Source organism: Lissotriton vulgaris, chromosome 2_1, assembly GCF_964263255.1.
Source record: "Lissotriton vulgaris chromosome 2_1, aLisVul1.2, whole genome shotgun sequence".
NCBI classification, from domain to species: Eukaryota; Metazoa; Chordata; class Amphibia; order Caudata; family Salamandridae; genus Lissotriton; species Lissotriton vulgaris.
In genome coordinates, this window is record NC_141687.1 from 307,777,719 (window position 1) to 307,791,333 (window position 13,615).

Below are 13,615 nucleotides of genomic sequence, written 5' to 3' on the forward strand. Positions count from 1 at the left end.
ATGCTTCTTTGACAATGCTTAAAGATGTAGGCATAATGGCCACGCCTATAACAAATTGAGCAACAGCCACTACCGCAATAGGGTTAGATAAATGACATGTGAGATATAATGAACTTGGGTATTTACATAAAATTGGTCTATATAGACAGATGTCTTTATATAGCACAAGTGTACTTGGATTATTTATAATGTCATTTTAACATGCAATATATCGGATGTCAGAAACAAATGCACTCATGAATTGTTTTTGCTTGAATTTACAGAAATTGTTTTAAATTTGAAGAACTATATTTTTGCACTTGAGATTATGTTAATCATATGGAAACGACATTTGCCTACGTGATTTAGCCAATTAGGTATTATGACTATATTCCATTTCTTTACATGTTCTTTATGGATTCACTTCCTCTTTTGCCCTGGGACTCTAGGATCTCTTTTTGATCAAGTTGTATACTATGACACTTTCTCTTGACGCTTACAAAATCTTGCCGTCTTTCATTTTAATAATTTTAAAAACACGTATATGGTTTCTTGTTGTAATTTTCTCTGCGGGCTTCTGTGTCTTTCAAAAATCACCACATCTGACTTTAGAATCACCATATCTTTCTTAGAGCATGAAGATAAGTCTGCCCACTACGGCATCACAAAAACAAATCAACCGCCTCTCACTCTAGGTGTTTTCTTTGTTCTCTTTTGGGGTCAACTGCTCTTAGACTACATAATTATAACTTTTTTCTCATATCCTTCAACAGCCTTGAGAAAGCCCCGGCGCAAATCGCCAAGAGGGGGCGAAACACGTGTCGGCTGTCCTTGTTCTATGAATGAAAATAAAAATAAAGGAACTGCACTACAAAACAAAAATGTCTCTGTCCACCATTTTATGACCTGGGAAGAACGGATATTAATCTTGGAAAACTAATGTAATTCTATGTGGAGAACACACTTACCCCTTTTCTAAACTACCTGGTGCCCATCCATGCTGCCCATGGGGATTTTCAGCCTCTGTATGCAGTCCTGAAGCCGCGGTGTGCCTCTTTTTCTGCGGCGGTGTGCCGGTTTGCTGTGCTAGGCGACTTGGCCCCAGCGTTGCTGTGGCCCGACGGGCCTGGTGGAGGAGAGCTACGGGGACTGCCTCTTGCCACGTGGGGCTCTGCTTGCCTGGCGTGGCCGCTGACTTGTCGGTGGTCTGTCCGTGGGGAGGAGCAGCGGTGGCCGAGGAACGGAGCTGAGGCCCGCTGCGTGGCTGCCCTATAGCTTTGCTGAGGTCTGCCCACGTGAAGAGTGCGGGGCCTAGTTGGAGGTGAGGACTAGGGCGTCGGGGGCCATCCAGGCACTCGCTGGGTGCGGTGGCTGCGGTTGAGACACCCGCAGGGCGGGTGTGAGCTCCCTCGGTGCACAGCAGAGGAGAGCCTTTGCTTTGGCCCCAGTGACGGCTTCTGATGAGGTAAGGAGTGAGGGACGGCTAGCTCGGGACAGGGAGGTCGGTCTGCGAACCAGCCCGCGGGTGGAGGAGCGGGGGACCTCGTCGCCAGCGCTCGAGTGTGGTGTAACCGATGCTCCCCATGTGACTCATGGTGTGGTGGCTTGTGGAGTCAACGTGGGGGTTCTGCAGATGAGGCCTAGTCAGATGTGCTGAGGCGACGGGGGTGGGTGACCTGCAAAGGGTAAGGGGCCCTAGCTCGGCCCGCGTGTCGGCGGGCGGCGCCTCACCTCTCGACATTCTGCATTCCTGGGCCATGCTTGAATCGTGCCGTTGTTTGCGCTGCAGGAGACTCCCATTATCATAGAGCAGATGGTTGCCCCCCCTGGTGTGGATGTGGCACAGGCTTGGAGGCTGGCGTGAGGCCCGGTGCAGATGGTGTGACTGCTGGCGAGCTCCCGTGTGGTTTGCTGCTCTCCTTGGACGGTCCGGCCCCGACAGAGCAGCGGACCGCTGGGTCCTGCGAGGCGGGATTGTGGTGTCTGCCCCCTGTCTGGTGGGCCTTGTGTGGCTTTAGGGACCTCACGTGCAACAACGCCTCAGTGACCGGTGCAGCGCCTAAGGTGACGAAGCGGCGGTGGTGTGCGAGTGGAGCTTGTGCCCCGGGAGTCGCCATATTGGCCCTCTGGAGCCTGCTTCGAGAGTGCAGCGCAGAGCCTGGTGCTCTGAGACTCTGTGAGGCAGGCGGCCGCACCTTGGCTCGTGTGTCGGTGGGGGGTTGTCTCCTCCTCGCGATTTTGGCAGTGCTCGCACACTGTTGGGTACAGGACCATTGGGACTGCTCTGAGACTTACCTGCATTGGGGCTGCGGGGGTGCAGAATGAGGCCAAGGCTCCAGGAGGACTTTGAGGGCCTGTGTCTGGCAGAGCGTGAGGGTTGGAGTGGAGCGGGTTGCCCGCCCAGGGTCTTCAAGAGTGTTTGACATGTTTGGGCCCCGTCTCCTCGCTGGACCACAGCGGCTGCACTCTGGGCTCCTCCTTCATACAGTCTGGCATAGGGCCAGCGGCGCGAGAGACTTCAGTTGGTCCTAAGGTGTGCACTCCGGAGTGAGCGGGCTACGATATGTTCCTGGGGAAGAGATCTTCCTTATACCCCCTCCAAGTGCTTCTGCGCGTCGGCCTGTGCCTGAGTTGCAATGTCGTCCTTCAGGAATAGAAGGGACAAACCCCTGAAGGACATGCTTCAGAAAGCATCAGGCCAAGCGGGCGCTCAGACGGAGGCTAAGTCAACGCAAGCTGACGACAATGATCTTCCGGCGACCAAAGCATTCATGATTGACTTATTTTCTGCCATAAAGGAAGACATCTTAGAGCTCCGCTCTCAGCTCTCCTCTGACTTGCGCGAGATGCGGCGGGGTGTCGATGCCATTGGTGAGCGGGTGGCGACGCTAGAGGATCATGATCTGGGCACCACGTAGGAAGTCCACCAGCTTCAACAGTATGTTCTCTGCCTCACGGAGCAAAACCTTGATCTGCAAGCTCAAACTGAGGATCTGGACAACCGATCCCGGCGGAACAATATTCGAATCCGGGCGGTTCCATGGAAGGGAGAGGGGGACAATATTCGTGAATACGTGGGTGAGCTGTTCCGGCTGATTCTTGGCCAGGGGGAGGAACTGGAAATCCAAATGGACCGTGCACACCATGTTGGATTGCCGCGTGGTGCTCAGGCGCCACCACCAGATATACTGGTATGTGTCCATGATTTTTCAGCTCAAGGAGAGGATCCTCCGGAAGGCCCGCGACCTCAACCCCGTGCAATTTCGGGGTCACTAGCCTGCGCTTTTTCAGGATTTGGCGCCTCCACTCTCGTCAAGCGTAGGGAGTTCAAACCCATCACTAATCACCTACGGGAGTAGAGCATCCCCTATTCGTGGGGCCACCTCTTTAGGCTCATCTTCAAGCATAAAGGCAGGCTACATCAGATCCGCTCACCGTACTCCGCCTTCGAGCTCTTGGGGCTAGAGCGGCCCGCCCCTGGGCCAGAGAGCACCAGATCGCCTGCTAGACGGCATAGGCGATCCACTGAATGGCAACGTGTGGGGAAGCCCCCACCATTGGCGAAACCAGACATGTCCGCAAGCTTGTTGGAAAGGGAAGCGGCGGTCACCTCAGTGGCGTTTGTAACCGACACCTCTGGGATCTCCCGAGGTCCCTAAGACTGGCACTGGTGGGTTCATATATGGCGCCTGAGGCAGGCAGCAGTTTTTGAGGTTGCTTTGTTCTATTGTTATTGTCCTTGTGAGGTGGTGGATCCTGTATCAGAAACATGAGGAATTTCAGGAGGGAGCCATGTCCCCCTTCCGAAGGGATCTACACAACAGACTGTAGTCACGACATGCGACTGTTGCATCTTTTTCCTTTTTGTGGGTTATTGGTTTGGGGTTTGGGTTCTGGGGTTTGATTTGGGATTGGGGGTTGTTTTGGGGGCTCCGCATCAGTTCTCCAGGAAGTCAGGCAAGAATCGCACCCACGGATAAGGCTCCCTTGCTCACTCAGGGCTATTGGCATTAGGTCCAGCATGGGGTTTTTCCCTTTCCTGGTGGAGGTTATGGGTAGAGCGCTGAAGATTGTGAGCCTGAACGTTCAGGGATTAAATAGCCCTGTTAAGCTCTCGGCCATCCTCTCCCTCCTAGAGAATGCAGAGGGCGACGTGTGTCTGTTGCAGGAAACTCACCTTCACTCTAGGGATACTAGGCTGATGAAGGATAAGCGCTTCCCTTTGCAACTCTGGTCCTCAGGCCCAGCTGAGAAGAATGGAGTGGTGATTCTCTTTAGCGCTCGTGCCCATTGTAAAGTCCTTTCCCAAGTGGCTGACATTAAGGGGAGGTTGCTTGCTGTTCACGTTCAGTGGGGGGAGACGCAGCTCACAGTAGGCACGATATATGCCCCAAATGAACGACAAGAGCCCTTTCTGCGGGCGGCACTTTCGGAGGTCTTGGCGTCTCATGATGCATCGATACTAGTGGGGGGAGATCTGAACATAGTGATGGACCCGGGGATGGATAGATGTGAGCAGCGGTCCTACCAATCGGGAGCAATGTCACAGGGGGGAGGCAGTGGTTGCTTGAGGGAGGGTTGAATGATGTATGGTGCGTCCAGCACCCCCTAGAGCGCGATTATACATACTATTCTGCAGCGCATAAAACGTATGCACGGCTGGACCACTTTTTGGCCACCTCCTCTCTTTTGCCCCACTTATCGGCTGCCCACATCCAGGCGCGCTCTCTCTTGGATCATGCCCTCATCTGGGTGGTACTTGCTTCTCAGGGCAAGCGACCGCCGTCATCCGGATGGCGCCTCCGTGACTCCCTACGCCATTTGGAGTCAGTGATTGCGCGCATTCGAGACACTATCATCCACTACCTCACAATGACGAGATGGTATGACGCTGGCGTCGGTCTGGGAGGCCCTGAAGTTAGTGGTGCGGGGGGAGTTTATCACGTTAGCAGCGTCATATGCGCGGATACGTAAAGAAAAGCGTGCTGAGTTGGAGAAAGACTTGAGTGCGCTGGAAGCGATACACAAGAGGACTGGGGCCCCAAGAGTTTGGAGGGACTTAGAGGCGAAACGGCGCATACTGAAGCATCTTGATTTAGATAGAGCAGAACACGCCCTCCTGCGCTTGCGACACACATTCTACTTGAGGGGGGATAAGGGGGGCAAGATGATGGCGCATAGGCTGCGAGCGCGCACTCAGATGTCGGCTGTGCACGCCATTAGAGACCCTCAGGCGGTTGAACATACTACTGACACACTCATTCTGGATTCCCTTTGGCAGTTTTATCAGGGTCTGTACAGGGGGGAGGTGGCAGATTCGGAGGGAATAGCGACCTATCTAGCATCCTGCAATATTACGCCTCTCTTTAAGACGTCGGCAGATGCCTTGGATGCCACGATCGGTATAGAGGAGGTCATTTCTGCGATTGCATGGTTAAAGGTGGCCAAGTTTCCGGGGCCGTATGGCTTCTCTGCCATCTTTTATAAAACCTACTGTGGGGAGCTGGCTCCTCCCTTAACCCGCCTCTTTAATTCCTTCCTGGAGTCGGGAAGGTGAATCCCTCGATGTCTGAGGCAGCAATCACTGTCATACTTAGGCCAGGGAAGGACCCCTGAGGACTGCGGCTCGTATAGGCCAATCTTAACATCGGTACAAAACTCTTTGTGAGCATCCTAGCAGCGAGACTCAGTCCCTTGATGGACGGAATCATAGAACCGGATCTGCTTTATTCCAACGAGACAGGGGGGGATAACACCAAGAGGCTCCTTCACCTAATGGATTATGTCCGCCGGTTCTGAACCCAGGCCTTCTTTCTTTCCATCGATGCCAAGAAGGCCTTGGATCGGATGGGCTGGGACTACCTGTTCGCAGTTTTGAAGGACTTTGAGATGGGCGACACCTTTGTGCGGTGGATTCGGTGCCTCTACGTGGCCCCTAGGGCAGCGGTGAGAGCGAATGGGTGTAAGTCGGTCCTTTTCCCCATCACTAGGGGGACGCGGCAGGGGTGCCCCCTATCCCTGCTACTTTTTGTGCTCTATATGGAGCCTTTTGCCCAACGCATTCGGTCCAATGTGGCTATCGCAGGGATATAGGGGCACATTACGATCGCGGACGGACTTGCGTCCGTCCGCGAGCCCTGAGTAGGAGGGAACATCCGCATGGGCTGCGGCGTTCCCTCCTGTGCAATTAGGATGTGACCGCCACCCTGGCGGTCACATCCTCTATGTTTAACATTGCGGCAGGTGCGGCTTCAAGCTGCACCCGCCGCAATGTTAAAAATGCATACATTGCATTTGTATGCAGAAAGCGTCAGGCACCGCGCGGTGCCTGACGATTTCTGCATACAAATGCATGGGGGTACCAGAGGTACCCCCCATGTGCACCCCCTAACCCCCCTTCACCCAGTGGGCCCGCTACGGGCCCCCGAGGTGAAGATCCCGCCGCAGGAGAACCCGCCGCAGAAAAGCATTTTTTGCCAGCCATCCTAATATGTCTGGCGGTGTCTGAGAGACACCGCCACCATATTAGAGCTTTTCTGCCGCCGTTGTAAGCCAACCGTGGCAGAAAAGCGGCGGACTGAAACCAAGACCCACCAGCCATCCTAATGTGGCGGTGGGTCTTTGGTGGGTCCGCAGAGGATTTTCCGCATCCTCCATCATAATCGGCCCCTAGGTTTGGGGCGGACACGCACAAAATCAGCCTGTACGCTGATGATGTCATCCTTGCGCTTACTCAGCCTCACTCCTCCCTGCGGTGCCTGTCGGCGGAGATCATTGAATTCAGAAGGGCTGCAGCATTTAAAGTAAACTTCTCAAAATCGCAAATTCTAAATCTCTCTGTCCCCGATGCGGATGTCCAAGATTTGCAGAAGGACTTCGCCTTTCACTGGGCTGATTCGGATATCCAATATTTGGGTGTTCGGCTGACTTCTTCTATAGCTCAGACGATCTCCCTCAATTATAAGCTGCTGGTGGATAAGACCACCAAAGCGCTCTCCGACTGGTCCCGCCTTAACCTATCTTGGTATGGGAGATTGGCAGCGGTCAAAATTACTGTACTTGCGCGTGTCCTTTACCTTTTTCAGATGCTACCTGTATGTCCCCCTCAGGGCACTCTCCGGAAGCTGCAGGGCCTTCTCAATAAATTTTTGTGGAACAATAAATCGCCTAGGCTTGCGTTGTCCCTCATTACCTCGCCCAAGGCTATGGGCGGGCTGGGCTTCCCCTTGCTTGCGGTCTACTACCAAGCATCCTGTCTCCGGTATATATCGGAGTGGAACAGGCCCTTATCCAGCAAGCACTGGAACTTTATGGACCAGACGGTGGCGGGTTGTAATATCTGGCGTGAGCTGTGGTTACTACGCAAGCACAGGGCTTGGGGCCTTTACTGTTCCCCGGGGACATCATCAACTTTGAAAGCCTGGGATCAATTAGCGCAACGCAGAGGCTGGACTACATTCCCCTCCCCTGTGACCCATAGTGTCGATAATCCCGATTTCTCGCCGGGATGTGCGTCCCCTTTCTTCCACCGATGGCGGGAGGAGGGCTTTCTCCCAATTGCGTAGGGACTATTTCCAACTGCCGGAGGTGGATGCCTTTCATTATACGCAGGTGGCGCACTGGGTGACCCAACCCGCTAACTTTGCCTTAATGTCCCGCCCCTTGACGGCTTTTGAAAAGTGGTTAGTTTAAAAGAAAGATGACCGCAAGCTCATTTCAGAATTATACGGGATGATTCTGAAGCACCCCAAGAAACAGCGTACAAAGGCGCAGGTTCGATGGGAGACAGAGCTGGGGCGTCCTTTGACACACAAGGAATGGGAGCACATTTTTTATTGCGTCCACCACACTGCCTCTAATACTGCGGGTACCAGGTCTGCCTATAAAGTGGCCTCCTATTGGTATTATACCCCGGCACGTACTAGGGCTTGGGACGGGGCGAAGTCAGGCCTCAGCTGGCGGGGGTGCAGCCATGCAGGTACCCTGCTTCATTTACTGTGGCAATGCCCGAAGTTATTGCGGTATTGGAAGGTAATTCTTGAAGACCTGGATGAGGACTGTCGGATTACATTTCCCTGGGCACCTGAGCACACACTTCTGGGTCTTCCCTACACTAAGGCTTTTCCTTTGCGCTTGCTGAGGGGTAGGCAGATTGCATTTGCTTTGCTGGCGGCGCAGCAGGTTCTGTTGGCGCAATGGGGTTCTTCGGCCTCACCTGATCCGCGGGACTGGGTCCAAAGGCTATGGTACCTCCTAGCTATGGAACGCCTATCGATCGGTATCGATGGAAAGGGTACTGAATATGCAAATCTCTGGGGCCCCTTTTTGCATCTCCTTTCTAAAGATTTGAGAGAAGTCACATGCCCAAAATACCTACAAATCCTTCAGCTCATCCCTTTAGAGCCATGGGGGCCACTAAGGATATCTGAGTAGTGACACAGGGGGAGGGTGCGTTAGGTTGTAGGAGAAGATTGAGACTGATGCGGAGCAGGGTGGGGAGAGGGGAATTTAGGGGTGGGGAGGGCTCGGGTGTTTGTCACTTTTCACTGTTTGTCTTTTTATTTCTCCTATAAAAGTGGTACTTACGCAACTGCCATACTGCTGGATATAGCCCGGCATTCACTTTCGCGGGGTCGCCCTCCGGGTTGTGGACCTGTACGCTGTGTAGTTATCAAGAAAATTCACTCTGCCGGCTGGTGGATGAGGCAGATGGGCTGTGTTTACAGATGCTCTACCACGTAACAAAACCAATTGATTCTAAAATGACAGCAGGCAACACTGCAGTGCACACTTAAGAGCATTAAATCTCTTGGGCCTCTAAATCTACATGCCCTACCAAATATTAGGGGCTTACAGGTAGGTTGCCATACCAATTGTAATTACACCAAATTATCATATACCTTTTAAACAGAACACTGGCCCTGGGTCGGATTGCAGAGCCCTGGGCACAATCAGAGTCAGTAACCCCCAATATCAGTCACAAATGGGGATGATCAGGGAAAAAAGGAGGACTTTGTCACACCTATATTATGAGCCCCTAACTCTGTATCCTCAGCCCCATACCACAAATCTCAAGACCCTATGCATGTAATCCTAACCTCATAATCCAAACCCATAACCCTATACTTTAACCCTACTTAACCCCAAACCCTAACCCCATAACCGTAGGCCCATAGCCTAATACCTATGACCATACACCCTTAAAACCTAAACCGTGCACTCATTTAACACACTGTCCTTACCACAGTATATTTTGGCATCAAACACTTTGGAAACTGTCCCTTTTATAAAATCTTTATTTTTACAAGCAATATTTTGGGAGTGTTAGTTTTAGAAGTTTGAAAGCAGGACCATGAATTTGAAAAACCATTTTGCTTCTCATAATTTTATTCAAGAAGCAACGTTTGTAGGGTTATCTGAAATGGAACATGTTAGTACATAAAGGCTTCCTTCCAGTCTGTTGAAAGCTTTTTTGTTGTTACAGGGTGGACCACAGAATGCTTTCAAGAATGGGACTCGTTCATCGATTTAGCGATCCCAAGCATGCTAATGTTATGTATTGAGTGGTGGGCCTATGAAATTGGAAGCTTCCTGGCAGGTGAGTGCTAAGCTGCTTCAATGTCATTTGAAGGCAAACAATGTATAATTTTTTTGGCTTTGGGATATTTAAAAATGTATGTTATTCCCCTTCAGGTATAATCAGCATGGTAGAACTTGGTGCCCAGTCTATAATGTATGAAGTGGCCACAGTTGTGTACATGGTGAGTATTTCTAGGGATTTTTATGGTCACTGAGCCATTAGCCATCATGATTCAATATATAATACATGGGATTCTGCAATCCCCATATAAACAGATGTCTTTAATTTCTTTATACTACATGGGATTCTGTAATCCTGGTATAAACATTAGTCTCTAATTTCTTTATAATGAGTAACTTCTGGCACACCCATTCGCCGATTATAAAGAAAAGACGTCAGAACTCAAATATCATAAGTTATGTCAGTCTAGTTCCGATGTCACAATGCCTGCTGGAAGAGCAGCAGTGGAGGTGAAAGGCAGGTAAGGTCAGGGAGCATAACTGAAGCAGCTGTTTAAAGCAACAAAAAGGGAACATTGCTTTTCTTTCTTGTGCTCTATTTCTTAGCTTATGATGACAAGCAGAGAGAACATGTTTATTTTGTGCACTTCTTAGATAGAGAAAAGCTAGAATCTTTCTACTTGTTTCTACACATGCTGAGAAAGTGCAGATTTTCTTTTAACTTGACTTCTATTGAACTGTTTCTAATATCGATTTGCAAAAAATAACTAACAGGTTTTTAATGTCTTTAATTTTGCACTAGTGGTTTTCTTTTTATTCTTCATGTTTGCAAAAATGCTTACTCTTTCATATGAAGAAACCATGCACCAAGGAATTAAGTGGTTTGTGGGAAATGTGATGGTGTGACTATGTATTATATGAGATAAAGTAACCCCTGACATACATAATTAGAATATCGCAAGTGACCTTGGAGTTCCATAACCTTATAAAGAAACTAGGACTTCGGCCTCGTTCTTCTATATGGTTATGAAACTCCTCAGTGATTTACTATATCCTTATAATGTACAGCAGGGGGTGCTGCACCAAGTCACCACTTATAAAAATAGAAGTCAGAACTAGACTATGTTAAGGTTATTACAGTTGAATTCTGATGTTTCAACGCCTGCTGCAAAAGCCAGCAGCCAACGTGAAAGACAGACAGGTCACAGAGCATAATTAAAGCAGCTGTTTAAAGCAACAAACCACATTTTGCTTTTCTTTCTTTCTGCTCTATTTTACTAGCTTACAATGATAAACAGAGATAATATTTGAATTGTTTGCACTCCTTAGATACAGAAAAGTTAAAATCCTTCTGCATGTTTCTACGTATTTCAGCAGCTTTTTTAACTTACAAAAATGACAGAGTAATTACTTTTAAACCATAGAGGTTTATTAAAGGATAAGGGTTACTAGAAATCAAAAATCAATTCGGTTAATGGCAAATCATTAAAAGAATGTATATCCTTAAATTTAATATGCAGTTAATATGCAAATTAAACCCATTGAAGTCTTGTAGATCAGAAAACAATCCAGCATAAGGATGCTTCAAAGGGTAAAACAAAGGAAAGTCTAAAATCTTTCCCATTGCAGTTTCATTTCTCACTCAGTCTAAGCCTAGAGAAAATCTGTGTTCAGTTCAGCTCTGCACTATAGCCTTGTGCTTTATCGGCCATTAAAGACTCGCTTTGGCTCGGGCCTTTAACTAGGGAGCAGGCCTTAAATGACCGATGGAGCTCACTACGACGGGCTCTGAGACTATTTGAATATTCCACCCCTAAAGGGCAGAATGGTCTGATTTGTAAAACAAAGGCCTCACAGAGCCTAAGGGGGGTAAAATTCCCTCAGGCTTCATGAGGCCTTCGTTACAAATTGGAATACGGATGCTCCGGGTTTCTACAAGCCATTAGAAGCCCCGAGCACTCCAATGTTTTCAATGGAGCATTCAAAATTCCAATGTTCTTATATATTCTAAGCGAAGTTATAACATTCCACAAACCTAACCATTGTTTTCAGGAAAACTTTCCAATCAGGTTAAAACAAAATGATAAAATGTCATAGTCAACAGATTCTCAAGACTTTCTCTCTAACAAGCTCCTAGCTGCATCCTTAAAACTTGCACTATTGGTAAGCAGGTGAAATGTATAAACTCATCAGCACAATGCAGGTGTCTTCTTGAATACGCCACACTTTAAAAAATTCCATAATGATTACAACGAAAAGAAAACATTTCTTCTCATTAGAAACTAAGGAAAGAAACGTGTTGGCTGGCAATGGAAATTTACTAGAAATAAATGTTCACATGTCTTGAAACAAGATGGCATTGAATGTTAGCTATTTTAAAATGCAGGCATACTTTAGCTAATGTTAATATAAGTGTGAATAACATGATTAAATTCTGAAGATAACATTGGATTATGTGGTACTGTCAGACTAATTCAAAACGTTTCATATATAAAACTGCGCTACCATAACTTCAGATGTAAACTGAAGGGTGGAGTTGAGATGTTCCTACATACGGTGCTACACACTTCTCACAGGCCCAAGATGGAGAGCGTGACCATTTTCAACTCTATTTTAAGTGGCCACGAGGTGTTACTGTTAACACACGTAATATTGAGAAAATGAGAGCACATCAGTGACGATGGTGATAATTCAACCTGAGTAGGGTTCAAGGTTTATAAAGTGCAGATTTTACATTGAACTGTGAGGGGATGTATCCCTGTAAAGAAGAAGGTAAAAGAAAAGAGAAATAGTAATACTTGAAGTCCAAAGGTGAAATTCATACATGTTGGCAGGTAGTTGTGATTGACACAAGCCTGCATGGACCTGAGAGAGGAACGGCGCAAAGGGAGGTCCTTCCGCCCCCTACCAAAACTCCCACTGGCTAGACAGAAAGGACGGGGCCAAACTCCAAACCACCCTTAATCTCAGGCCAATGTATTTTCTGGCTGCCTTTAACCCAGTTAGATTAGGCAAAATGTTCCACTGCCGTTTGGCATGGGAAGACCACAAGGTGTCAGATTAAGGCTGGTAGGTGGGGTGTCTGGGGCTATTGTGCAAAGAAAACAGAGGGGCATATTTACAACGAAATGTGGGAGCGTGAGCTGAGCCAAATTTGGCAGCACCTGCGCTCCGACATTTCGAAAACGCAGCGATGTGCCATATTTATAACAATATTGTGCACCCCTGTGTTTTACTTAGCGCTAAGATTAGCTGACTAGCACCAGCGCAGGCACCCTTGCACCATAGTACAAGAGTGCCAGCATTGCAAGGAATAATTGTTTATGTGCAGGAAAGGGCACATTATGCACATAAACAATCCATAATGGTGATTTGTTACTACTGTGTGTGCTTCAGACTGTAGCACAACTAGAAGTAGCAAATCATCATTATTTAATGATTACTTTCTGCACATAAACAATCATTTATGGTGTCTAGCTCTTTCAATGTGTGCTTCATAATGAAGCACAGATAGAAAAAGCAAAATCGAGGAGAACTAAGGAAAATGCTACTTACCCAGTATGCATCTGTTTTTGGCATGTAGAGATGTAGAATCTCATGCTATGCATAGATCGAATCACTGACAAATTATCGATTTCACTAAAATCGACCTACACAAATATCGAGTCTCAAACATCGATTACTATTACATCGACACCCTATACTTATTTAAATAAATACTAAAACATCGATCACACAATATCGATATACAAAAACATTGACAACACAAATTTCGATAGCATATTTATCGAAATACAAAATATCGACATTTATAATTAAATATAGGACATAAATATTATATTGATTGCACTAATATCGACTGCACATATTTCGACTATCTCTAAATATCGACAGCACTAAATGAATAAATACTTAATTTCTAAACACTACACATAAACACTATTAAAAATACACCCATAGAAATATATTTTTACATACAAAATACATTTATATAAATATATATCTCTAAAACAAGTATTATATATTACAATATCAATAAATAAAATGTATACACACACATTTAATATATATTCTTTTTTAAACATATATTAATCTT

The 13,615-nt window shown here is 47.6% G+C and overlaps 1 protein-coding gene across 2 annotated transcripts in view; it reads left to right on the plus strand.

The window, feature by feature from the left end:
• The window catches only part of SLC47A1 (solute carrier family 47 member 1), a 721,842-nt gene that overhangs the window by 509,537 nt on the left and 198,690 nt on the right, over positions 1-13,615 (plus strand). For both annotated transcript variants that reach the window (XM_086955002.1, XM_086955001.1), the window contains exons 9-10: positions 9,464-9,577; positions 9,673-9,740. In XM_086955002.1, the coding sequence (XP_086811128.1) occupies positions 9,464-9,577; positions 9,673-9,740 (182 nt within the window). The remainder of the gene's footprint in view (positions 1-9,463; positions 9,578-9,672; positions 9,741-13,615) is intronic.